At 55.2% G+C, this 25,103-nt stretch overlaps 1 protein-coding gene across 1 annotated transcript; it reads left to right on the top strand.

The window, feature by feature from the left end:
• The first annotated feature begins 1,702 nt into the window (after nt 1–1,702).
• On the top strand, nt 1,703–24,871 carry MED12 (mediator complex subunit 12). Its single transcript, XM_045847381.1, has 45 exons — nt 1,703–1,990; nt 2,507–2,611; nt 2,821–3,012; nt 3,149–3,308; nt 4,585–4,766; nt 4,955–5,065; nt 5,178–5,432; nt 5,797–5,943; nt 6,111–6,210; nt 6,335–6,471; nt 6,925–7,056; nt 7,423–7,549; nt 8,014–8,243; nt 8,618–8,698; nt 9,034–9,204; nt 9,415–9,559; nt 9,726–9,776; nt 10,087–10,205; nt 10,368–10,511; nt 11,006–11,169; nt 11,392–11,523; nt 11,953–12,180; nt 12,356–12,500; nt 12,681–12,801; nt 13,145–13,246; nt 13,346–13,459; nt 13,711–13,886; nt 14,059–14,238; nt 15,292–15,363; nt 15,806–15,939; nt 16,114–16,275; nt 16,529–16,640; nt 16,772–16,861; nt 17,587–17,696; nt 17,946–18,081; nt 18,711–18,872; nt 19,707–20,081; nt 20,288–20,438; nt 20,595–20,791; nt 20,964–21,041; nt 21,133–21,350; nt 23,341–23,575; nt 23,960–24,100; nt 24,319–24,400; nt 24,597–24,871. Exons 1-45 carry the CDS (start codon nt 1,892–1,894, stop codon nt 24,638–24,640), a joined length of 6,549 nt encoding a protein of 2,182 aa, XP_045703337.1. The 5' UTR covers nt 1,703–1,891; the 3' UTR covers nt 24,641–24,871.
• The last annotated feature ends 232 nt before the right edge of the window (nt 24,872–25,103 follow it).

Genomic DNA, 25,103 nt, shown 5'->3' with positions numbered 1-25,103 from the left:
TTTCTCCTCCCAGCAGGGCCCTCCTTTCCATGAGCACGGCCGCTAAATCAGCCTTTCATTCCCTCTGGTCATGATTCTTACTAGAACCCACCAACTAACTGGCCTCCCTTTCTACAGGCCCCCTGCTCTCTCATCCATTTTTCATCTCATTGCCAGACTTATCTTCCCCAAAGTACAGAGCTGATTGGAAAAACCATTTACAAAGATTGTTTATTCAGCAAGCATTTATCGAGCCTTTAATATGTGTCAGACTCGGTGCTTATCTTGTAAGCCACCCTAATTTTCTCTGTGTTAAAATTTCTCAGGGTTAGCTCAAATATCACCTCCTCCCAGCAGAATGTTTCCTGTCCGCAATCAGAACAAATGTGTGGCCCCATTGTGATTCAGTAGAATTTTGTTATTATTTGTGTTATTTGCTACTTTTATTTTCATTGCAATTTGTTACTTTTATTCCAGTAGTGTGTCTTTTCTCCAAAAGGCAATGCCGTCATTGAAAGAATATTGGCTCAAGAGTGGAGAAAAAAAATCCTAGCCTCAGCTCTGTGACTTAGTAGTTATCTAATATCCGGCCAGTGAACTTCTGCTCTTTGAAAATCAACCGCCTTATCCATAAAATGAAGACAGTAATCCCTAACTCATGGGGCTGTGTCCGGATTAAAGGAGATAATGTCTGAAAAGAATCTGACACTTAGTAGGTGCCTCTTTCGCTAGAGCAAGGGTTATTAACCTGAAATTCCTGGAAATTAGGGGATGCATGGATGAGCTCCAGGGGGTGTTAAGAATCTTCCTGGGCCCTGGCTGGCATAGCTCAGTGGATCAAGCGCAGGCTGCGAACCAAAGCATCGCAGGTTTGATTCCCAGTCAGGGCACATGCCTGGGTTCAGGCCACGGCCCCCAGCAACCGCACATTGATGTTTCTCTCTCTCTCTCTCTCTCTCTCTCTCTCTCTCTCTTCCCTCTTTAAAAATAAATAAATAAAATCTTAAAAAAAAAAGAATCTTCCTGTAAAGAACCACAACATTTTGTGTGTCTCTACGTTCCTTTTTTTGGGAGAAGGGCCACAGCTTCCATCCGCATCTCATCTTGTGAATCAGAAAAAGTTAAGAATCTCAGTGCCAGGCCCTGGCGGGGTAGCTCAGTTGGTTAAGCATCATCCCCATAAACCTGAGTTCGATCCCGGTCAGGGCACATACAAAAATCAACCTATTAATGTACGGATAAGTGAGACAACAACTAGCGTTCTCTTTCTCTCCCTCTCCCTTTCTCTCTCTCCCTTTCTCTCTCCCTCTCCCGTCTTCGCTCAGAAATCAATTTAAAAGAAAGAATCTCAGTGCTAGACCATAAAGACCTTGAGGGATTCGATTTAGCCTTTCGGGATTTCATGAGTGCTTTGTCAGTATACACGGGCTCTAAACGTCACAACGATCCTTTGAAGGCTGTATAAGTACACCCATTTTTCCGATGCGGAAACTAATACTATGGAGCCCCCATTCTAGGCCCAGAACTGAGCGAGGCGCCCGGCAGCCAGCACAGGTCCCAGCTCGGCAGCGCGGCCGCCTCCTCCCGCCTCGCAGGTTCCCATCCCCGCCCACCGCGCGGCTTCGGGACCGTCCGCAGCCGCCGGCCGTGTGAAATCGATCTGCGGCCGAAAAGCTCCGGCGCGCGAAGCTCCGCCCCACGCCGGCCTGGCCCCGCCCCGCGGAGGTCCGTATTGTCCGCCGGTTTCCGGCGTCCCTCGGTTACCCTCGGTAGTTTCCGGCAATGATCGAGAGTTTCTAACGTGCCCCCTGTTGTCTCTCGGCCGCCGCGCTCGCCACCGCCGCCCCCCTGGCGGCTTCCCCTCCCGCGGAGCCGGCCCAGCTCGGGCCTCCGGCGGTCCGGGCTGGGCAAGATGGCGGCCTTCGGGATCTTGAGCTACGAACACCGGCCTCTGAAGCGGCCGCGGCTGGGGCCTCCCGATGTGTACCCTCAAGATCCCAAACAGAAGGAGGTACGTTCCCAAGCCGGGGTTCTCGCGGGGCCACGGACCAACGGTCGGTACGGGTGGAATCCCCGACGGTTTGGGGAAGGGGAGGCGGAGCGGTGTGGGGCGAGCGAAAGTCCCGAAAGGGGAAAGAGTAAAGTGGGTGCAGGACAGTGGAACCTGGAGGGCACCCGAGTGGGGGGTGGGGGCGGTTTTTGGGTGTGACTACAGGACGACGAAGGGGTCACTCAGGAGGCGCCCCCCTCTGCACACACACCCCTCAGAAAGTTGTGTGAAGGAAGCTTGTAGGCAAAGAGCGCTGTTGGGCGAGCTCTGGGTGATGGGGAACCTGAGTGCCTGGGGGCTGAGGGTCTACATGAATATCAGGGCCTCGCGCGAAATAACAATCTATGCTACTCAGAGTCGTCCTCCCACCTTGTCCACCCCCCCCCCTTCCCTCCTTTTCTCCTGCCCTCCTCTCCCACCACCACTACCCCGCTGGGGGAAAAAAAACCACGCTAAAATGTTGCTTTCCTGCCTCAGGACGAACTGACGGCCTTGAATGTAAAACAAGGTTTCAATAACCAGCCTGCTGTCTCTGGGGATGAACATGGCAGTGCCAAGAATGTCAACTTCAATCCTGCCAAGGTGAGAAAACCCTGCCAGGCTGAAGGAAAAGGCTGGAAGAATCTGAGAAGGAGCAAAGGCCGTGGGTTGGGAAGACTTAAAGGGACGATCTCAGTGGCTGAGTTTTCCTTCATAAACTAATGCTACCACATTGGCAGTTGCCCATCAAAGGCACGACCACCTCTTTCTGCCCTTCCTTCCCACCCTGAGGTGTAGTTTTCTTCCCTCAGATCAGTTCCAACTTCAGCAGCATTATTGCAGAGAAGTTACGTTGTAATACCCTCCCTGACACTGGTCGCAGGAAGCCCCAAGTGAACCAGAAGGACAACTTTTGGCTGGTGACTGCACGATCCCAGAGTGCCATTAACACCTGGTTCACTGACCTGGCTGGCACCAAGCCACTCACACAACTAGCCAAGAAGGTGAGATACTGTTTCTTGTTCCTCAGGCCAAGGTGGGAAGCATGGGTACCAGGTGCCCTCCTGTTCCCAGATTAAGCTACATGGCTGACAGATTGCAGTGGCAATAGAGGTCTCACTGTTTGTGATCTCCATCCAGGTCCCCATTTTCAGTAAGAAGGAAGAAGTGTTTGGGTACTTAGCCAAATACACAGTGCCTGTGATGCGGGCTGCCTGGCTCATTAAGATGACCTGTGCCTACTATGCAGCAATCACTGAGACCAAGGTTAAGAAGAGACATGTCATTGACCCCTTCATGGGTGAGTAACTCCCAACACCACCGGTCCGTCCCACCACTGATCGCTTCAAGGAGCAATAGACCCTTGGAATTATTCTCTTTATCGGCACTCCTTCCTTCTGCTTCTATTTGTATTCTCTCAATTTAGTAAGCAGCCATTAGCTGGAGTGTCTACTGTGTGCGTGTACTGGGCTCTAAAGAGGACCCGTCCCTCATCCCTGCCCTTAGGGTGCTTACAGTCTACTAGGGATGCCAAGGCATGCGTACGAATCACAGAATTGCGTATAGAAAGTAGTAAGTGTCAAAAGAGGAGGCAGAGACTTCTTTGAGACTTGAGTGGACAGAAACGGCGCTTTCTTTGGAGAACAGTTGACATGAGCCAAAGAGGACGAATAGGGTTTAGAAGTATAGTAGCCCTCCCCCCTTATCCGAGGGGGATACGATCCAAGACCCTCAGTGGATTCTTTCTGTTTTGTAAAGATTTTATTTATTTTTTAGAGAGAGGGAAGGGAGGGACAAAGAGGAAGAGAAACATCAATGTGAGAAAGAAACAGCCTCTCGTATGTGCCCCAACTGGGGACCGAACCCACACCTGGGCTTGTGCCCGGATTGGGAATCAAACCAGCAACCTTTTGCTTTGTGGGGTGGTGCCCAACCAACTGAGCCACACTGGTCAGACCCCTCAGTGGATTCCTGAAACCGCAGAGAGTAACAAACCCAATGTATACTGTGTTTTTTTTCCTATACATACATATCTATGATAAAGTTTATAAGTTAGGCACAGTAAGAGATTAACGACAGTAACTGAAAACAGAACAATTAGGACAATATACTGTAACAAACGTTTTGTGCACGTGGTCTCTGTCTCAGAATATCTTGTGTTGTACCCACCCTTCTTGATGTGCGATGATAAAATGCCTGAGTGATGAGACGCAGTGAGGTGAATGACGCAGGCATTGTGACATAGTACTAGGCCACTGCTAACCTTCTGACAATATGTCAGACGGAGGATCATCTGCTTTGGGCGATCCTGGGTCATGGAGTCATGAGTGACCGTGTCGATGGTCGGATGTCAGGAACAGATGATGTGGATGGTTGGGGAAACACACTTATTTTCAGGCCTCGTTTGACTGTGGGTAACCGAAAAGGCAGAAAGCAAAGCCATGCATAAGGGGGGACTGCCGTGTGGTGATTGGAGTGGAGTGGGGTGGGGAGCGGGGCTAGGCCAGGGTGGGGAACGGAAGGTGTTCTAAGCAGAGGGACAGTGTCACAGAGCCCTCTCCCCGTCTTTCCCTTAGAGTGGACTCAAATCATCACCAAGTACTTGTGGGAGCAGCTGCAAAAGATGGCTGAGTACTACCGACCAGGGCCCGCAGGGAGTGGGGGCTGCGGTTCCACTATAGGGCCCTTGCCCCATGATGTAGAGGTGGCAATACGGCAGTGGGACTACAACGAGAAGCTGGCCATGTTCATGTTTCAGGTAGGGCATGTCGTGCGGGGCGCGGGATGGAGCCTGATCTTGCACTTGCACTCTGCCGGTGGAGGATGTGATCTGTCTGCCCCTTTGCCCCAGTTGCGGTTCTCCTCAACCTCTCATGGGTTTTCTCTGCCTCATCTCTACCAGCCCCTGGGCTAAACGAATCCTTTCCCCACCCCCGGTGCCCATAGGATGGAATGCTGGACAGACACGAGTTCCTGACCTGGGTACTTGAGTGTTTTGAGAAAATCCGCCCTGGAGAGGATGAACTGCTTAAACTACTGCTGCCCCTGCTGCTTCGAGTAAGGCCTAGGATTGCGGGGAGGGGGTCTAGGGAGGGTTGGCGGAAGAATACGATGTGGCAGCAGCGTCCCTTGGAGAGAACCGAGGGATTCGCTCGCCGTGTCTTCACAGTACTCCGGGGAATTCGTTCAGTCTGCATACCTCTCCCGCCGCCTTGCCTACTTCTGCACCCGGAGACTGGCCCTGCAGCTGGACGGCATGAGCAGCCACTCGGCTCACGTTATATCCGCCCAGTCGACGAGCACCCTGCCCACCACCCCTGCTCCCCAGCCCCCCACTAGCAATACACCCTCTACACCCTTTAGTGACTTGCTCATGTGCCCTCAGCACCGGCCCCTTGTTTTTGGCCTCAGCTGTATCCTTCAGGTAGGTACCAGGTGGCCCCAAGGAAGTGTTAAGAGGCATCCTGAGAGGAGTGGGGTGCCTGTCCTGGAGAATGGGTATCATTGGAAATTGGAGGTGGAAGTTGGCACCAAGTACTTGCTTGGAGATTATTGCTTCTCATGCATGGGCTGTTAGTTCCCTTTGAGTTACTTAGTTCTCTTCCGGGGCTAAATAGGATTCCCAGAGGCTTTTTGGAGAGGGGATGAGGGAAGGGGTCAGGGAGCGAGTGATGCCACCCCGGGGACTTAGAACTTTGCGTCGGAACTCTAAGGGTGGGGTCTTACAATGGGGTTCCAGAGAGGTTGGCGCGGTAACTGAGTCTGACGCAGCGGTTCTTGTCCGGCAGACCATCCTGCTGTGTTGTCCTAGTGCCCTGGTTTGGCACTACTCACTGACTGACAGTCGAATTAAGACTGGCTCACCTCTTGACCACCTGCCTATTGCCCCCTCCAACCTGCCCATGCCAGAGGGCAACAGTGCCTTCACTCAGCAGGTAAGTCGGGACCCATCGCCTAGTACCCCCAGACCGGGAGGTGAGGCCCAAACACTCTTTCAGAAATTGTGACTTGGGAGTCCAGCAGTGTGCTTTTAGGCTGGGGGCCCGGCTCATTTGTATTATGCCTTGGTACACCCTTAAATCCTTCCTCGTTGATATTGCAGGTCCGTGCAAAGCTGCGGGAGATCGAACAGCAGATCAAGGAGCGCGGACAGGCAGTTGAGGTTCGCTGGTCTTTTGATAAATGCCAGGAAGCTACGGCAGGTAGGTGCCAGACAACGGGTAGTGAGAAAGGTGTTTCGGAAAAGGATGGGGTTGGTAGGGACGAGAGGTCTGTGAGTCGGACTGCACAGGCAGGTAAATCCCCTTTGCCACTTCTCCTGTGTAGGCTTCACCATTGGACGGGTGCTCCATACTTTGGAAGTGCTGGACAGCCATAGTTTTGACCGCTCTGACTTTAGCAACTCTCTTGACTCCCTCTGTAACCGCATCTTTGGATTGGGGCCTAGCAAGGATGGGCACGAGGTAAGCAAGAAGGGGAACCAGATGGGCAAGCGGCATTGCAAGAGCAACAGTGTATGAGGGGAAGGCGTGGGGAGGCATGAAAGCTGCGGGATGTCCGAAGAGATGATCTTACTGGTCCTGGGATGTTTTAAAATGGGGCCCGGTCTTTTTTCTTTTTTTTAAAGAATTTATTTTTAGAGAGAGGGGAGGGAGGGAGGGAGGGAAACCTCGATGTGCGAGAGAAACATTGATCTACCGCCTCTCACACACCCCAAATGGGGACCTGGCCCACAACCCAGGCATGTGCCCCAACCCAGGAGTCGATCCCATGACCTTTTGGTTCGCAGGCTGATGCTCAATCCACTGAAGCACACCAGCCAGGGCATAGGATGGGGCCCAGTCTTTAAAAAACTGGAACTGAGTTCTTTGTGCTCAGCCCTACCTTGCTCACTCCTGTCTTCCTTCGGTCTCCAGATCTCCTCAGATGATGATGCTGTGGTATCACTACTGTGCGAATGGGCTGTCAGTTGCAAGCGTTCTGGTTGGCACCGTGCTATGGTGGTAGCCAAGCTCCTGGAGAAGAGGCAGGCAGAGATCGAAGCTGAGGTGAGGGAGAGAAGAGAATGTGATTGGCCAGCGGGGGGCCGTGGCCGCTGGGCTTGGAGACAGGGAGAGCTGGTAGTGGGAGCAAAGTTGAAGTTGTGAGAATGGAGAAGTGGTAGGGAGCACCCTACGGGGAAAGTGGAAGACATAAGGCAAAAGCAGACAGGAGAGTGGGTTGATGTCGGAGTTCCAGAAGCCAGCAAGGTGTCGGCTGGGAGGCAGTCAAGAAAAAGAGAGGTCAAAGCGGGAAGGGAATGACAAAGCTTGGGGCGCAGACAAAAGAGGTGGTAGTTTCGGGATTATGCAGAGAGAAAGGGGCCAAGCAGCAGGTGGACAAGCAGGCCCGCGGTGTGTTCTGTCATCCTACAGCGCTGTGGAGAATCAGAAGCCGCGGACGAGAAAGGTTCCATCGCTTCTGGCTCCCTGTCCGCTCCCAGCGCTCCCATTTTCCAGGATGTCCTCCTGCAGTTTCTGGACACACAGGCCCCCATGCTGAGTACGGACCCCCGCCACCCTCTGCTTGCCTTGGCCTGGACTCAGTTACCCATTACTGCCATCAGAAAGCGTTATTGAGGGGCCTTCTAGTATATTTGTGTGGCTCGGGCTCTATGCTGAATCACTTTTGGATGCAATTGTAGTCTTTGATCGTCTTACAGTTTAACAGAGTAGAGAAATAAAGAGAAGAACAAAACCCAGAAGGAACGATTGAAACCCTTGTTAGGTATACTTAGGGGCAGAGATGCTGTACTCCTTCCCGAGGCGGTGTGTGGGGCCGGAGACGGGGTGACCGAGCACGCTTCCTCCCTCGGCAGTGTGTGTCTGTTCTGTTTCTCATCGTTTTTCTCGTTACCCACTTTGGGTACTCCAGGGGGAGCATGCCTGAGGTGTGGCACTTTCTCTTCCTGTGCATCTCTCGCCGTGCTTCTCCTAACTCGTCTTCTCTCGTTCCCTCCCTTCCAGCGGACCCCCGCAGCGAGAGCGAGCGGGTGGAATTCTTTAACTTGGTACTGCTGTTCTGTGAACTGATTCGCCACGATGTTTTTTCCCACAACATGTATACTTGTACCCTCATCTCCCGAGGGGACCTTGCCTTTGGAGCCCCTGGTCCCCGGCCTCCGTCTCCCTTTGATGACCCTGCTGACGACCCGGAGCGCAAGGAGACTGAGGGCAGCAGCAGCAGCAAGCTGGAGGTGAGCGAGCTCCTCCTGGCCCTGGGTGGTTTCTTCCCGTGTTGCCATCTTCCCCGGCCCGCAGAGTCCTCTTGAGAGTCCTTTACCCAATACTGAGGGCCGTACCTGCCGAGCGCTTCGTGGTGTACAAGGCACTCGCGCGTCCTTCTCTTTCATTGGATCCTCACAACTGCCGGTGAGCTGAGCTTAGCCCCATTGTACAGCTGAAGGCACCTGAGGCCCATGGTGGTTGAATGACTAGTCAAGGCTTGAATCCAGGTCCGGCGCGCCGCCCGCTGTGGTCTCCTCTCTCCAGCTCCCCTGTCAACCTTCCTAGGTGGTGGTGAGCAGCTCCGTGGGGCTAAAACAAGTCCGCTTATGTTCTGTGCCCTCAGGATCCGGGGCTCTCGGAGTCTATGGACATCGACCCTAGTTCCAGTGTGCTCTTTGAGGATATGGAGAAGCCCGATTTCTCAGTAAGTCAGAGCCCTGTGTGTGATCACACAGCTCCCGAGGGCTTCCCATGATGCCTCTTGTGGGAACTGTTTTCTGCCTCTTCATTTCCTTTGTTCCTCTAAACCAGGGGTGTCAAGCTCACTTTCACCAGGGCCCACATCAGCCTGGGGGTTGCCTTCAAAAGGCCAAATGTCATTTTAGGACTGAACAAAGGTACTCCTTAACTAGGGGCAAAGAGCTCAGTGTTGCCGCAGGGTAGAAACAAGGTGCCGGCTGGGTAAAACAACGGAAGGCCCGCAGGCCTTGTGTTTGCCACCTGTGCTCTAAATGCTCTGCCCTTTGGCCTTCCTCTTAGTTGTTCTCCCCTACGATGCCCTGCGAGGGGAAGGGCAGTCCGTCCCCCGAGAAGGCAGATGTTGAGAAGGAGGTGAAGCCACCACCCAAGGAGAAGATAGAAGGGACTCTAGGGGTTCTTTACGACCAGCCGCGGCACGTGCAGTATGCCACACACTTTCCGATCCCCCAGGTACTCTTTCCCCCAAATTCCTTGTGACCATCTGTTTTGAGCCCAGGTCTCCTGTCCCAGGACCGGCGGAGGGGTTGGAGCCATTCTCGAGGGTGCAGCGTGCTGGGAAGGAAGGGCTTGAGCGCTGGGCTGCTGAGGGGCGTGGCGCATGCTTTTAAGAGGAGGGAAAGAGCTCCCGTGCTGGAGTCTGACGGTGCTGCTGGGATGCAGGAGGAGTCATGCAGCCATGAGTGCAACCAGCGGTTGGTCGTACTGTTTGGGGTGGGAAAGCAGCGAGATGATGCCCGCCATGCCATCAAGAAAATTACCAAGGATATCCTGAAGGTTCTGAACCGCAAGGGGACAGCAGAAACTGGTGGGTTTGAGGCTCCTTAACCAGATCTCCCCCAAAGAGCGCCCTAGTCAGTGTTCCCTCCCCCAGCGTAGGGCATTCCCAGTCACGCCCCGATGTCCTGTCTCTTGGAGTCTCCTGAGAGCTCTAGTCCTTTTGAAACTTCCCCCCTCATTCCCCTCCTCTGCAGACCAGCTTGCTCCTATTGTGCCTCTGAATCCTGGAGACCTGACATTCTTAGGTACCTCACAGTAAGCCCCATATGTCCACCCTCCCCTCCCCTCCCTCCCTCCACCTAGCACCTCCCCGTGTGTATTCCTCTAAGGTCCACATAGTCTGTGGTCCTCAAAACCTTCACTTCACTGTCCCCTTCATCCCTCCCCCACCGGTTCCTTGGCCCTCCCTTCCCATCTTCCCTCGTCCCTCCCTTCCTTCCCCTCTCCTCCCATCCACCCTCCCCTACCCATAGCCCTTTCTCCATTCCCCACCCCACCCCTGTCAACTAGTTGATCTTCCCTGCCCTGACTGGTCCCTTGCGACTGTCCCCTCAGGTGGGGAGGATGGGCAGAAGCGGAGACGCAGCCGGCCTGAAGCCTTCCCCACTGCTGAAGACATCTTTGCTAAGTTCCAGCACCTTTCACATTATGACCAACACCAGGTCACAGCTCAGGTGCGGGCCTAACTCCAGCCCCCTTCCCACATTCTGACCTCCTGCCCTCTTCTTTCCGTTAAGCCTCTGGGTCTCATCCCTTCCCACTGCCCTCCTTTCCTGCCTGCCCCCACGCCTCTTCCTGTCTCTGCGCTCCCTTCTCACTCCCACTGCCCTTATCAGGTCTCCCGGAATGTTCTGGAGCAGATCACGAGCTTTGCCCTTGGCATGTCATACCATTTGCCTCTGGTGCAGCACGTGCAGTTCATCTTCGACCTCATGGAATATTCGCTCAGCATCAGTGGCCTCATCGACTTTGCCATTCAGGTGGGGCAGTTGGTGAGATCGGGGTGGAGGAAGGAGTTTGTGCTGTGTAGGGTCACGAGGATAGTAGAGGCTCAAGGAGGAGTCCCGGGCTCTTTGGAGGGGCAGAAAGAGTAGCACCGTGGGCAGGGGGTGGGGCAGAAAGACTAGCACGGGGTGAGGCGTGGGGAGTGGAACACGAGCTAAGACAGCAGGAACAGAGACTCAGATGTTCCCTGGGGAGGCCCGAGACACAGATTAGAGCATCGGGCACACACTGTCCTCCCAGCGTGGAGTTCATAGAATTGTATCCTGGAGACTGACTAGGTCTTTGATGTGGATGACGTAGTTAATAGAATAAAGGTCAGTGGCATATGGGAACAGGGCTTGTGTAGACCGAGATGGCTCCGGCAGGGCGGGGCCGGGGCCTGGCTTTGCCAGTTTCTTCCAAGGAAGCGGGGTTCTGTATAACACGTGCTCATCGCTCACCCCCCTCTCTCTCTCTCTCTCTCTGCCAGCTACTGAATGAGCTGAGCGTCGTCGAGGCCGAGTTGCTTCTCAAGTCCTCTGACCTAGTGGGCAGCTACACCACCAGCCTGTGCCTGTGCATCGTGGCTGTCCTGCGGCACTATCACGCCTGCCTCATCCTCAACCAGGACCAAATGGCACAGGTCTTTGAGGGGTAAGCAAGGCTTCGGAATCACTGGAACACGAGGGGCTCCAGTGGATGCCGGTGGAAGTGGTCGTGAAGCACATGCGGGGCCCTCACGGTGGGCACGGGCATGCCGTTCAGGTGGAGTGGGGAGAGTGTTGCCAAGAGACTTGAACACGTGTCGGGGGGCCTCTGTGCCCCAGGCCCCACGTGCTCTCCGCGAACCCTCCTGACCTGGCTTTCTCCTGGCAGGCTGTGTGGTGTAGTGAAACACGGGATGAACCGGTCAGATGGCTCCTCTGCAGAACGCTGTATCCTTGCTTATCTCTATGATCTGTACACCTCCTGTAGCCATTTAAAGACCAAGTTTGGGGAACTGTTCAGGTAAGAGAGGTGGCAGGGGAGGGATCGAGAGTGGGGCCTCATCCTGTCTCCTTCCCATTGTCGCCCCCTTCAGGAGCAGAGCACAGCCGGGGACCCCGCTGCCTCCGCGGGGCTGTCTGGGGGCTTTGTCCTCCACATGTTCTTGGTTCCTGAGAGTGGGCCTGCTTCCTCGTTGGCCTTAGTTAGCTCCAGCCCATTTCTGTGGGGCCCATGCTCTTCCTCTCTGCCTCCATAGGCCCCCGAGCCTGCCCCCGCCCCAGGCCCCGGGTTCCCTTTTGGCTTGGTCTGCTTAGTCCCATCTCTTGTTTTCTTGTCCCGAGGTTCCCCGGTCCCTCAGTTTCTCCTTTTGTTCTTTTCTCCCCCCTGCTGATCATCCCCGTACCTCACCAGACCTCCAACACTAGTATCTCCTCTCCCCTCCCCCTGCAGCGACTTCTGCTCCAAGGTGAAGAACACCATCTACTGCAACGTGGAGCCATCGGAATCCAACATGCGCTGGGCACCCGAGTTCATGATTGACACTCTGGAGAACCCTGCCGCGCACACCTTCACCTACACGGGGCTAGGCAAGAGTCTTAGTGAGAACCCCGCTAACCGCTACAGCTTTGTCTGCAATGCCCTTATGCACGTCTGTGTGGGGCACCATGATCCCGATAGGTATGGGGCGTACTGAGTGAGGAGTGGGCACTGTGCTCCGGCCCCATATTGGGAGGGGTGAGATGCCCGGGAGGTACTGCAACCTTGGTTATTGCCGGGGTGGAGAGGAAAGGTGAATGAGTCTGAGGTCTGGTGGGACAAGGCTTTTCCTGAGGGCATGTGTACTTCTCCCCAGGGTGAATGACATTGCCATCCTGTGTGCGGAGCTGACCGGCTATTGCAAGTCGCTGAGCGCGGAATGGCTGGGAGTGCTCAAGGCCTTGTGCTGCTCCTCTAACAACGGCACATGTGGCTTCAACGACCTCCTCTGCAATGTGGACGTGAGGCTTGGGCGGGGCCTGCCGGGGCCTGGGCCGGGTGACCGGGGCGGCGTCTGGCCTCAGTAATCATGGCAGCACTGGGCTAGAGTTTTGTGGAGCACAGGCATACTGTTCTGAGTTCTGCATGGACACCCTCTCTCCACCCTGAGTGGTGTGTGATCTGTGCGCTTTTGCCCCCAGGTCAGTGACCTGTCTTTTCACGACTCCCTGGCTACTTTCGTCGCAATCCTCATTGCTCGGCAGTGTTTGCTCCTAGAGGATCTGATTCGCTGTGCTGCCATCCCTTCGCTCCTTAATGCCGGTAAAGTACCAGTGCAGAACCCCTGGAATGGCTAGGACCCCAAATTCCGGTGTGCACTCTGGCTGCACGCTGTGTGCTCAGTGTAGCACTCCCTTGTGGTCCTGTGGTGTGCCTCGGGCGGGTGGGGGAGCCACTTCATAACCCCGCATTTGCAGCGCTTATCTGTCCGTTTTGTGGCCCTTCGAGGAATGCTCCTTCCACAGCAAACATGTAGCCGCTCCATGTGTCCTGCAGCATTATCTTGTTTGCTCTCTTTTTGCCCTACCTCCTCTCCCCTTTCGCTGCCCACCTCCGCAAAGCCACATAGGATCCGCCTTCATCCCGTTGTCTCCCTTCTCCCTAGCTTGCAGTGAACAGGACTCTGAGCCAGGGGCCCGCCTCACCTGCCGCATACTCCTCCACCTTTTCAAGACACCTCAGCTCAATCCCTGCCAGTCCGATGGAAGTGAGTGCTCCCCGTCTGAGCCAGCAGCAGGCCAAAGCGTGGCTACACCCCCACCACCGTTTCTACTTTTGCTTCCCCTGACTTTAGCTCCCTCCCCAGACAAGCCGACTGTAGGAATCCGCTCCTCCTGTGACCGCCACCTGCTGGCTGCCTCCCAGAACCGCATCGTGGATGGAGCTGTGTTTGCTGTTCTCAAGGCTGTGTTTGTACTTGGTATGGGGGTAGGAAGGGAGTGGTGCCAGAAGTGTGTATCGGGTGGAGTGCCAGCTAAACTACAAAGGACACTCTTTCTCCCTCCTGAAGGTGGTCTCCCTGACCTTTAGGGAGGAGAGGAGGGAGGGCAGTGTATTTCTGGCCCATAGGGGCGGATTTGGGGAGTTGCTGCCTCTGCGGGTCCCGGGTGGGTCTCCACACAGGGTTCGGATCTCACTTCGCCCTCCCTATCTCCTGCCTGTGGACCACAGGGGATGCGGAACTGAAGGGTTCAGGCTTCACTGTGACAGGAGGGACAGAAGAACTTCCAGAGGAGGAGGGAGGAGGGGGCAGTGGCGGTCGGAGGCAGGGTGGCCGCAACATCTCTGTGGAGACAGCCAGTCTGGATGTCTATGCCAAGTACGTGCTGCGCAGCATCTGCCAACAGGTCAGTCTCACCTTCCCCCACGCCTCTTCAATGCCTCTGTGTCATGTGGGCCCGTCCGCAGCCACGAGCACGCCACCTCTCTACTAGACGTCGTGGCCCTCACGATCCCCCTTATCCCTGACCCCGCTGCCCGCACTGGTCGCCCCAGTCCCCTGATGACGAGCTTCTTTAGGAATGGGTAGGAGAACGTTGCCTTAAATCGCTGTGTGAGGACAGCAATGACCTCCAAGACCCAGTGCTGAGCAGTGCCCAGGCCCAGCGCCTCATGCAGCTCATCTGCTACCCGCACCGACTGCTGGACAACGAGGACGGCGAGAACCCGCAGCGGCAGCGCATTAAGCGTATTCTCCAGGTAGGCCCAGGTGGTGGGGGTCTTGGAGGGAGCCGTGGAGCCCAAAGCATGGCACCCTCGAGCGAAAACAGAGACAGGAGTTAAGCAGGAAGACAGACAGGGATGTAGGCGACAGGAACAGCTCCAGCATCTGTTTCGAAATCAAGTTGAAAGGATCCAGACTCGAGCGAAACTGTTGGGTCAGGGTTCGGCTGTCTGGACGGAGTGGGACTCTAGCTTAACCAGGGGAGGCACAGCATCTGGGGGGCCTCGTGTTTGGCCTCGGACGTTTGGCATTTTGGCTGTGGCTCGGTAATGAATGGTGATGCTACTCACTAGCTACCACACTGGACTGTCTGCCGCCCGCCGGGTACTGCACTCAGCGCTCTGTATCTTGTCTCGCTTAGTCTCTATGGCCCTGTGAAATAGGTCTGCGTGTCCCTCTTACAGGGAGTGTCTCTGGTCAACTCGTGAGGAAACTGAGGCCTGAGGAGGTTGAGTAACTTGCCTAAGGTCACACGGCTAGTCAGCTGAGAGTCAGTCTCTGACCCCAGGGTCTGCCTGTACCCTGAACACTCAGCACCTTCAGCACGCGGATGACTACAGAGTGGAAAAATAAAGGCATGGAGGAGGCGCTAAAGGAAGGAGGTTTCTTCAGCCCCAAGGAGATAACAAGATAATGCCATAGACAGATTAGCTAATAGTAGCCTTGGGGTCTCAAAAGGAGTCTGAGCAGCTGATCTGAAAGGGGGAAGCAGGCTTCCACTTTAACCCCGAGGATTTAGGTGAAGTGTTCAGTAGAACTTCCTCGTGCTAAGGAACACGAGGCCCTGGAACCAGACCCTGGGTCACGACGGGCAAGTTTTCCTGAACCACTTTTAAAAAGAGGTTAGGTGTTTCCCCAGCCATTTTTGAATTATTTAGGTGTACTCTTTCCTCAAGCTGGGGCCACAGAGCTCCCTCTCAGTATGTGAGTCAAGGACGTGAGCGATCAGGAACTCGCCTCAGGGTGCTGGCTGAGTGGCTGTGGGGGACACAAAGATGACCAGCTTGGGGGTGGGGTCTCTGTCCCAGAACTTGGACCAGTGGACCATGCGCCAGTCTTCCTTGGAGCTGCAGCTCATGATCAAGCAGACCCCCAACAACGTGAGTGGTGCCCCCGCCCTCTCTCCCCTGCTCACTTCCAGCTCCCTGCGGCAGGGAGGTGGGCCACCGTGCAAGAACCTAGGTCCTACCCTGCAGTTCTTGAGATAAGGGGGGGATGGAAGGATGGCCGAGGTGTGGAGCTGATGATATGGGAGCTGGGGAGGGAGGCTCTGAGCTGTGGGGGACGTTGGCGGGGCGCTGGCTGTGGAGGCTGTTTCTGAGGGCCGCAACTGGGAGGAGGTATGTCACGGAGAACACAATGGGAAACTGGAAAGATCGGGAGGGATGGGAGGGGCGTGACTCCCAGCAGAGCGCTGTCCCTACGCTCCCATTAGCCTCCACAGATGCCTTCATCTGCCCTCATCGCCCAGCTCTGCCACCCTCCGTTCTCCTTCACCCTCAGCTACCCACTTAGCACCCTGTGCCTTGCCTTCCCCCCCAGGAGATGAACTCCCTCTTAGAGAACATTGCCAAGGCCACGATCGAGGTTTTTCAACAGTCAGCGGAGACAGGGTCGTCTTCTGGAAACACCGCAAGCAACATGCCCAGCAGTAACAAGGCCAAGCCCGTGCTCAGGTTGGGTAGACATGTGTTAGCGCCCGTCCCCTTAGGAGTTTCCCTGCTGGCAGTGTCATTGGTTTCAGCCATGTGGAGGTAGATGCCAGGCATGCCCATCCGGAAAGGAGAGGCTGCAATCTACCAAGCTCGCCTGGCTCCTCTGTAACCCTGTGGACTCCATCTGTCCTCCAGTTCCATAGAGCGCTCTGGTGTCTGGCTGGTGGCCCCCCTTATTGCTAAACTGCCCACCTCAGTCCAGGGGCACGTGTTAAAGGCCGCTGGGGAAGAACTGGAGAAGGGCCAGCACCTGGGTTCCTCTTCCCGCAAAGAACGCGATCGCCAGAAGCAGAAGAGGTACAGCAGCTGGGATGGGGCAGGATCACAGGGTAGAAAGGAGAGGAGGCAGCCCAGCGAAGAGGAGAAGTTGGGGCAGGGGGGTGAGGATAAAACCCATGGAAAAGTGGAAAATCCGTGGACCAGTGGGCATCATTCAGCAAGCTGCTAGATCTTAACATAATAGGGTCTAGGGCTTGGGGGAATGAGGTTGGAAGCTGCCCAGTCCCTAACCTACAGTCCTGTTCTTTCTCTCTTTTCCTCTCATCTCTAGCATGTCCCTGTTGAGCCAGCAGCCCTTCTTATCGCTGGTGCTGACGTGTCTCAAAGGGCAGGATGAGCAGCGTGAGGGACTCCTTACCTCCCTCTACAGCCAGGTGAACCAGGTATAGGTCTCTGGGGCATGCGGCCAGGCGGGAGGGCAGACAAGGATGCACCCAAGACGTGAACACCGAGGGTGCTTTGGAATGGAAACAGGAGATCGCTGAGCTGTGTGTTAAATTCATCTTTGTCTTAGATTGTGAACAATTGGCGAGATGACCAGTACTTAGATGATTGCAAACCAAAGCAGCTAATGCATGAGGCCCTGAAACTGCGGCTCAACCTGGTGAGAGGGGCAGCTAGGAAGAAGGAAGAGGAAGGAAGGGGGTGGGGCTAGAACCGTGGAGAAGTAGCCCCAGCCCAGGGAGGGCAAGAGTGTGGGTGGAGGGCCCCGGCTGTTCTGGGTCTTTGAGCATTCGCCCAGCTCTCCTAAAGGGTGCAGGGCCTGAACGTGGGAAGGAGACTAGATCCTGGGGGGTGCCTGCCTCAGCTATCCTACATTCTGGCCAGGCCCTAGAAGACCTAGAAACTCACTTGGGAATGTTGGATGGCATCCTGGACATGCTTCAGTCCAACTCCTGTCATTTTTTTTTCTAAGATTTTATTTACTTACCTTTAGAGAGAAGGGAAGAGAGGGAGAGAAACATTGATGTGTGAGAGAAACATTGATCACTTGCCTCTTGCACACCCCCAGCTGGGGATCTGGCCCGCAACCCAGGCATGCACCCGGACTGGGGATCGAACTGGTGACCTTTCAGTTTGCAGGCTGGCACCCAGTCCACTGAGCCACACCAGCCAAGGCTAACTCTTGTCATTTAATAAGTATGGAAACCGAGGCCCAGAGATGCCAGCGATTCAGTCATTGGCCCGAGATCAGGTAGCAAGCCATAGGTACAACTGGAACGCTGACCTCAGATGTCCCTAGTCCACGCAACCCAGGTTGTGATCTGTTTTCCTGAAATGCTGTGCTTCACCCCGAGCCATCTGACTGACCTGCTGTGGTCCTGGCAGGTGGGCGGCATGTTCGACACGGTGCAGCGCAGCACCCAGCAGACCACGGAGTGGGCAGTGCTCCTCCTGGAAATCATCATCAGTGGCACTGTCGACATGCAGTCCAACAAGTAAAAGCACCCCACCCCTCCCTGTACTTTTGTGCCCCAGAGCGCCCGCCCCTCCCTCCGCACCAGGTGCATGACCCACTTTGGTCAGCGTAGCCCATGCTGCCCACTCAGGGGCCTCGGGTTCCCCACCCGGTTTCAATGCCCTCGGGGTAATGACATCCTAAGCACCGCTCTCTGCTCCTGTCCAACCCTGAGGCCTTTGCCTTCACTTCTTTCTTCTCTGGTGTTCTCCCTGGCTTCCTGTCATAGCGAGCTCTTCACTACTGTGTTGGACATGCTGAGCGTGCTCATCAACGGGACCCTGGCTGCGGACATGTCCAGCATCTCCCAAGGCAGCATGGAGGAAAACAAACGTGCCTACATGAACCTGGTGAAGAAGCTGCAGGTGAGCAGAGGAGGCAAGGCCGGGGCTTGGGCAACTGCAATCTTCTCAGCTTCCTGTCCCCTGACCTTGTGGTGGCTGTCCAGCCTCTGGGCCTGGGCCAGAGTCCCCGCCCTTCCCTTTCAAGGTTGTTCTTTCTTTGTTATTCGTACAGCAAAGATGGACTGAGTGTTCCATCCCCCTGATTCTGTATTCTTTCCTTGTAATTTTTTATTCTTTTTTTTTTGTAACATTTAAACATTTTTGTAAACGTTTTTATTTATTTTTTTCGAGAGGGAAAGGGAGGGAGAGAAACATCAATGTGTGGTTGCCTCTCACGCACCCCCTACTGGGGATCTGGCCCGCAACCCAGGCATGTGCCCCAACTGGGAATTGAAACGGCGATCCTTTGATTCGAAGGTTGGCACTCAACCACCGAGTCACACCAGCCAGGGCACTTTTTTTATTTTTAAAGATTTTTTTTTTATTTCTTTTTAGAGAGAGGGAAAGGGACCTGGCCCACAACCTGGGCAGTGGCGTGACTGGGAATTGAACCAGTGACCTTTTGGTTTGCAGGCTGGTGCTCAGTCCACTGAGCCACACCAGCCTGTTTCTGTATTTAGAACTCTTGTTCCGTCTTACTGTGCCTGCAGAAAGAGTTGGGGGAGCGCCAGTCAGACAGTCTGGAAAAGGTTCGCCAGCTGCTGCCACTGCCCAAGCAGACCCGAGACGTCATCACCTGTGAGCCACAGGGCTCCCTTATTGACACCAAGGGCAACAAGATTGCCGGCTTTGATTCCATCTTCAAGAAGGAGGCACGTTCCATTGTCTTTCTGCCCCTACCCCTGCCTCCCAACTCCCACCCCCCGCCTTTTGCCCCTTTGCACCAGAACCTTTCCTGCATTAACCTTGTAGCTACAGGGGCTGCCAGGCTAGGGCATCCATGGGGCTGTGTGGTGAGAGCCGCCTCTGGGCTGTTGAATTCATTGCTTAACTTTACTTACATGTCTTCTCCCCGTCTTGGGAGTCTCACCCTCTTTCCTCCGTCTGTCCCTTCACCCCCATGCACCAGTCGCCACTCCTACCCACCTTTTACTGTGCCACCCATTTCTCAGCACTCCGCCCTCTTCTGTCCTCTGCCCCACCTGTCTCCGGTCCTCCTTCACCCCTGCCCGCACCCCACCCGTCCGTCTGGCTGACAGCCCGTGTATCTCCTTCATGCCTGCATTTCCCTCGCTCCACTCAGCCCTCTCTGCAGTTTTCTCTTTTCCCTCTCTCTGTCAGTTGCAGTATTTATTGAGTACCCATAATCCTTATGTATGGTGGAGAGGAAGAAGAGGATGCAGGTTTTGAGATCCAAAGGCAGACCCATCCGTGCATACACTCTCATTTCTTTCCCTGGCCAGTCTGTGCTCCACGCGCCCATTGCCCCGTCTCCTCTTAACTCTCTCTCCGCCGTGTGCACGTGTGTGTGTGTGTGTGTGTGTGTGTGTGTGTCTTCCTCTGACCGTCTCCCCTGAATCTGCCCATGATTTTCTGTGTTTATCTTTGAACGCCTGCAGCTGTTTCCCCCTTTCGTACAAGTCCTTAAGGTCTGGCTTCTGTGTTCCCACCCTCAGCTGCTCATTGTTTCTCCTTTTCTGGAGCAGGGTCTGCAGGTTTCCACCAAACAAAAGATCTCTCCCTGGGATCTTTTTGAGGGCTTGAAGCCGTCAGCGCCCCTGTCTTGGGGCTGGTTCGGAACAGTCCGGGTGGACCGGCGTGTGGCTCGGGGCGAGGAGCAGCAGCGTTTGCTGCTCTACCACACGCACCTGCGGCCCAGGCCCCGGGCCTATTACCTGGAGCCACTGCCGCTGCCACCGGAAGACGAGGAGCCCCCTGCTCCCACCCTGCTAGAGCCCGAGAAAAAGGCTCCAGAGCCCCCCAAAACTGACAAACCTGGGGCTGCTCCAGCGAGTACTGAGGAACGCAAGAAGAAACCCACCAAGGGCAAGAAACGCAGCCAGCCGGCCACCAAGACAGAGGTTGGTGCCACCCCCGTGACGCTTCTTCCACAGCCTCCCTCTCCCCAGGATTCTGTGCGGTTCCTGGTTTGTGGGAGGGCTGGGGGCTCGTGGGGCAGGGTTGCCTCTGGAATTCTAAAAATTCACCGTGTGGAACCAGCTCCCCATGACCCCTCCTAGCCTGTGTCACCGCCACCCCTCACCTTTCTCCTCTGCTGTTCACACAGGACTATGGAATGGGCCCGGGGCGGAGCGGCCCCTACGGCGTGACGGTGCCGCCAGACCTCCTGCACCACCCTAACCCTGGTTCCATAACCCACGTTAGCTACAGGCAGGGCCCCATAGGCCTCTACACCCAGAACCAGCCACTGCCTGCAGGTTGGTGCCGGCCCAGGAATGGGAAACTGATCCAGGCTCCCCCTGCCTGAAGGAGGATGCCCCTCCTCCTAGGAGCTGTGTGTGGGTAACCGGGACACTGAGCCCTGGGACGGAGAGACGAGGAGTCTACAGAGCTCAGCCTGCTCCCTTTTGCAGGTGGCCCTCGTGTGGACCCGTACCGCCCCGTGCGGCTACCAATGCAGAAGCTGCAGACCCGACCAGCCTACCCTGGAGTGCTGCCCGCAACCATGACTGGCGTCATGGGGCTGGAACCCTCCTCTTACAAGACCTCCGTGTACCGACAGCAGCAGCCTGCGGTGCCCCAAGGACAGCGCCTTCGCCAACAGCTCCAGGCAAAGATAGTGAGAGGGGCAGTGGGGAGGGCCCCCAGGGAGAGGGGCATTTGAGGGTCACAGGACTGAGGAGACCCTTGGGATCTTCACGAGGACGTGCAGAGTGGGACATACAGGAGACGTGGCAGGAAGCGTTTCGGGAGCTTGAGTTTGTCTCCTTTTTCCCTTTTAGCAAGGTCAGGGGATGTTGGGCCAGTCATCTGTCCACCAGATGACTCCGAGCTCCTCCTACGGTTTGCAGACCTCCCAGGTAAGGGCATAAGGCGGGGCGAGCTGGGGAGCTTGAGGCAAGGCGCTCTGCACGCCCTTGGCCCTGACTTCTCTCTCCTCCTCCCGTCCAGGGCTACACTCCTTATGTTTCTCATGTGGGATTGCAGCAACACGCAGGCCCCGCAGGTACCATGGTGCCCCCCAGCTACTCCAGCCAGCCTTATCAGAGCACCCACCCTTCTACCAATCCTACTCTTGTAGATCCCACTCGCCACCTGCAACAGCGGCCCAGTGGCTATGTGCACCAGCAGGCCCCGACCTATGGACATGGGCTGACTTCCACTCAAAGGTACCCGAGGGAGCGGGGGGCTGGAAAGACACTGAGGTGCAGAGGCGCGTTTGACCTGGGACAACCTGTGCCTGGAGACGATGGGACTAGTCAGACCCGGAGACATCGAGAACACTTCTCTGGTCACGTAGCCTATCGCCACAAAATGCCAGAGCGGGGAAGGCACCCTGGAGACCAGTAGTCAGTCTCATACCTATGTCCCCAACATTTCTTTGAGGCCCAGAGACAGGAGATCATTTATATGACTACGATAAGGGAAAATCTGGGGATCGTAGGTACACTGCATGATGAGGAGGCATCAAGCTGGTATCGGAATAGTCTTAATGCTGAAGTAGACCAACGAACATGTTCACCCTCTGTGCTGAACAGTAGTCAAACCTTAGTTAAGTCACTGTAATCGTGTCTTGAGGCTCTGCAGCTTAGGATTGAGAACCCGGGGGGTGGGGGGGAGCGGGCCAGAGGCTCTTACTTACTGTTAACTGCTCACCGTGTGGTCACCCGTGTGCTCGGACTGGTTGGGATGATGAAAGATATTTTTATTTTTTTTTAAGATTTTATTTATTTTTAAAGAGAAGGGCAGGGAAGGAGAAAGAGAGGGAGAGAAACATCAATGTGTGGTTGCCTCTCGAGCACCCCCCACCGGGGACCTGTCCTGCAACCCAGGCACATGCCCTGACTGGGAATCAAATCGGCGACCCTTTCATTCATAGGCCGGCACTCAATCCACTGAGCCACACCAGCCAAGGCAGGAAAGATATTTTTAAAAAAAGAACTATGAAGTTCTTCCCCACAAAGAATTGTCACTCTAGTTGGAGACATGAGACTTACGCAGAAGAATATTTAGAGAACGCTCTGAGGAGAAACAGGATCAGGTGTGCGGTTGTGTGCTGTGAAATCAAGCGGGGATCCAGAGAAACGGGGTAGTGCCTGTCATCGTGGGCCTGAGTCCCCAGAGGAAGTGTCATGAAGGGGGTCCAACGCGAGTGGAGGGACAGCTGCAGTCGGGGTTGTGGAGAGGAGGAAGGGGGGTCCAGATAGAGGACATAGCATGAGGAAAGACATGGGGGCTGGAATGAAGACAGCGGCTGGGAGGACACGTAGGAGAAGACCTTGGATGGACGCAAAAGCGGTGCCATGGACGTAGTAAAGGTAGTAGACTGGGAGTGGGCAGGTTGAAAAAGGTCCTCAATGCTCGTGCAGTACTGAGACCCAGTCCAGTTCCAGAAAGGCTTTTTGGATCAAGAAAGGGACACAATGAGTTGAGCGTGTTGAGAGATTAATATGGAACGCATGGGTAGGATGCATAGGGAAGGTGCGAGGAAACGTGAGACGGGGGCCGGTCAGTAGCCTGGTGCGGTGATGTGCAGATTGGGGTGAGGGCGGGGAAGGAGCAGTACAACTCGGTTGTCTTGGAGCCCCTGGAACGTTCTTGGGGATCACCACTGACAGTGAAAACCTCACTGTGTGTTAACAAAATGCCAAACTTGTGCCGAGACTTTTTTTTTTCATTTTTATGAAAAATAAAATAGTAAAAACAGAATTGAAAAAATTCTTTTTTTTAAAAGATTATTTATTTTATTATTTTTTTAGAGGGGGGAAGGGAGGGAGAAAGAGAGGGAGAGAAACATCAATGTGTGGTTGCCTCTCACGTGCCCCCTATCAGGGACCTGGCCCCCAACCCAGGCATGTGCCCTGACTGGGAATCGAACCGGTGACCCTTTGGTTTGCAGGCTGGCGCTCAATCCACTGAGTCACACCAGCCAGGGCAGAATTGAAAAATTCTTAACTGTGAAGGCTGTGAGACACTGAGATGGGATATTGTTTTTGCGCCTCATTCCCCTTCTTAGAAAGCTGTCAGGACCCAAAAGGCTCTTCTGGTTAGTGTCAGGAGAAGTGACTGAAGTAACCTGAAGTGTCAGGTCAGGCTGTGGGGCTTCTTCTCTGCCTGTCTGCCCACCTCGGGCCTTGATGTGTGGACGTCTCTTCGTAGGTTTTCACACCAGGCACTGCAGCAGACACCTATGATAGGTACTCTGACACCACTGGGCGCTCAGGGCGTCCAGGCTGCCGTCCGATCGGCTGCCATCCTGCCTGAGCAGCAGCAACAACAGCAGCAGCAACAACAGCAGCAGCAACAGCAGCAGCAGCAACAGCAGCAGCAACAGCAGCAGCAACAACAACAGCAATACCATATCCGGCAGCAGCAGCAGCAGCAGATCCTGCGGGTAGGGCCCGGGGAGTTCATAGTTCACTGGGGACCTGGGAGCCCAAGGAGGAGGAGAGGCCCTGGCTCCTCTGGGTTGTACATAGAGACCAGCTGAGACAGTGCACGGAAAGCGCATGGCAGAGTGGCTGGTGCACAATGGGGTCTTAGGAAGTTAGTTTACCCTCCTCCCCCATTTTGTTTTCTGGGGGTCCTAGGGGGAGACAGTTGGGAGTTATCTGCTGGAGACCCTAGATTAGATGTCTCTCTCTGCAGCCCCCTCAGGAAGGGAGGGCAGGGGACCCAAAGTTCCCTCCCTGCTCCTCTTTCCCCTATCCCCGTCTCTCCACGCCTGGGCTCAGCTGCCTTGCTCTCCTTAGAAGTAGCTCCTATGTTCTCACAGCAGCAGCAACAGCAACAGCAGCAGCAGCAACAGCAGCAGCAGCAGCAACAACAGCAAGCACACCAGCAGCAGCAGCAACAACAGCAGCAGCAGCAGCAGCAAGCGGCGGCTCCTCCCCAGCCCCAGCCCCAGTCCCAGCCCCAGGTAGCTGCTGGAGTCCAGCCCCAGGCTCAGGGACAGCCGCCCAGGTTGGGCGGGCAGGCAGCCAGTGAACCAGGTTGGGGACAGCGTGCCATGGGGTAGAGGTAGGAGGCAAGGCATGGCACGCTACAAAGGGATGGGGAGAGGAGGATAGAGAAGGAAGTGAAAGGTTCCAAGCAGAAGGTTCGAGTTCAGTCTTCCACTTCCCGTTTCCACCCCAGTTCCAGCGCCAGGGCCTTCAGCAGACCCAGCAACAGCAACAGACTGCAGCTTTGGTCCGGCAGCTCCAGCAACAGCTCTCCAGTAAGCCTGCCTGCCTTCTTTCCCAGGACAGCCCCATGGAATAAATGGGGGCGGGGGGGGGGGAGGTAACTGAGGCAATTGCTTCCGGGTCAGGTTGTGGGCGGAGAAGCATCCCTTGGCACTTGAATAGCTCTCCCTGTGCCTGCCCACAGCTGTGCTTGGCCTCCCACCCCTAATCTTCTCTGGTTTTTCACAGATACCCAGCCACAGCCCAGTACCAACATGTTTGGACGCTACTGAGCCACCTGGAGGAGCCGCTTGTGACTGGATGTGACCCCACCCTTTTCTCTGAATTGTTAATCCCCTTCCCGGGCTAGCACCAGTAGTGGTTGGGGCTCTTCCCTCAGGCTCCATTTTTAATAAGTTTTTAGTATTTTTGTTAATGTGAGCCATTGAGCTGTTGGGTTTTGTATATTATTTATATAGAGACCCCAGAGCTGTTGCACCCAATACACAGAGCTTCTTTGCAAAGGGCGCGTGTGAGTTCTGCATGTGTGGAAAGGGCGGGCCTTTGGGAGTGTACCGGACGCAGGACGGACAAGTCAGAGCCTTCATTCTGTTCAGATCCTCTCCCCTGCTCACCCGCCATCCCCTAAATTTCTCAGTTCGAATGGGATTGCTCCCTGGGCCCGCCATCTCTGAAAAAGGGCAGTTCACCTTCTCAGCCAAATGACGCGGCTTCTGGACAACTTGTCTCCACGGC

The sequence above is a fragment of the Phyllostomus hastatus genome, unplaced genomic scaffold, assembly GCF_019186645.2.
Source record: "Phyllostomus hastatus isolate PE091 unplaced genomic scaffold, TTU_PhHast_1.1 phas_contig_551, whole genome shotgun sequence".
NCBI lineage: Eukaryota > Metazoa > Chordata > Mammalia > Chiroptera > Phyllostomidae > Phyllostomus > Phyllostomus hastatus.
Note: the sequence above shows the minus strand (reverse complement) of the source record. Positions and strands in the feature narration are given on the sequence as shown.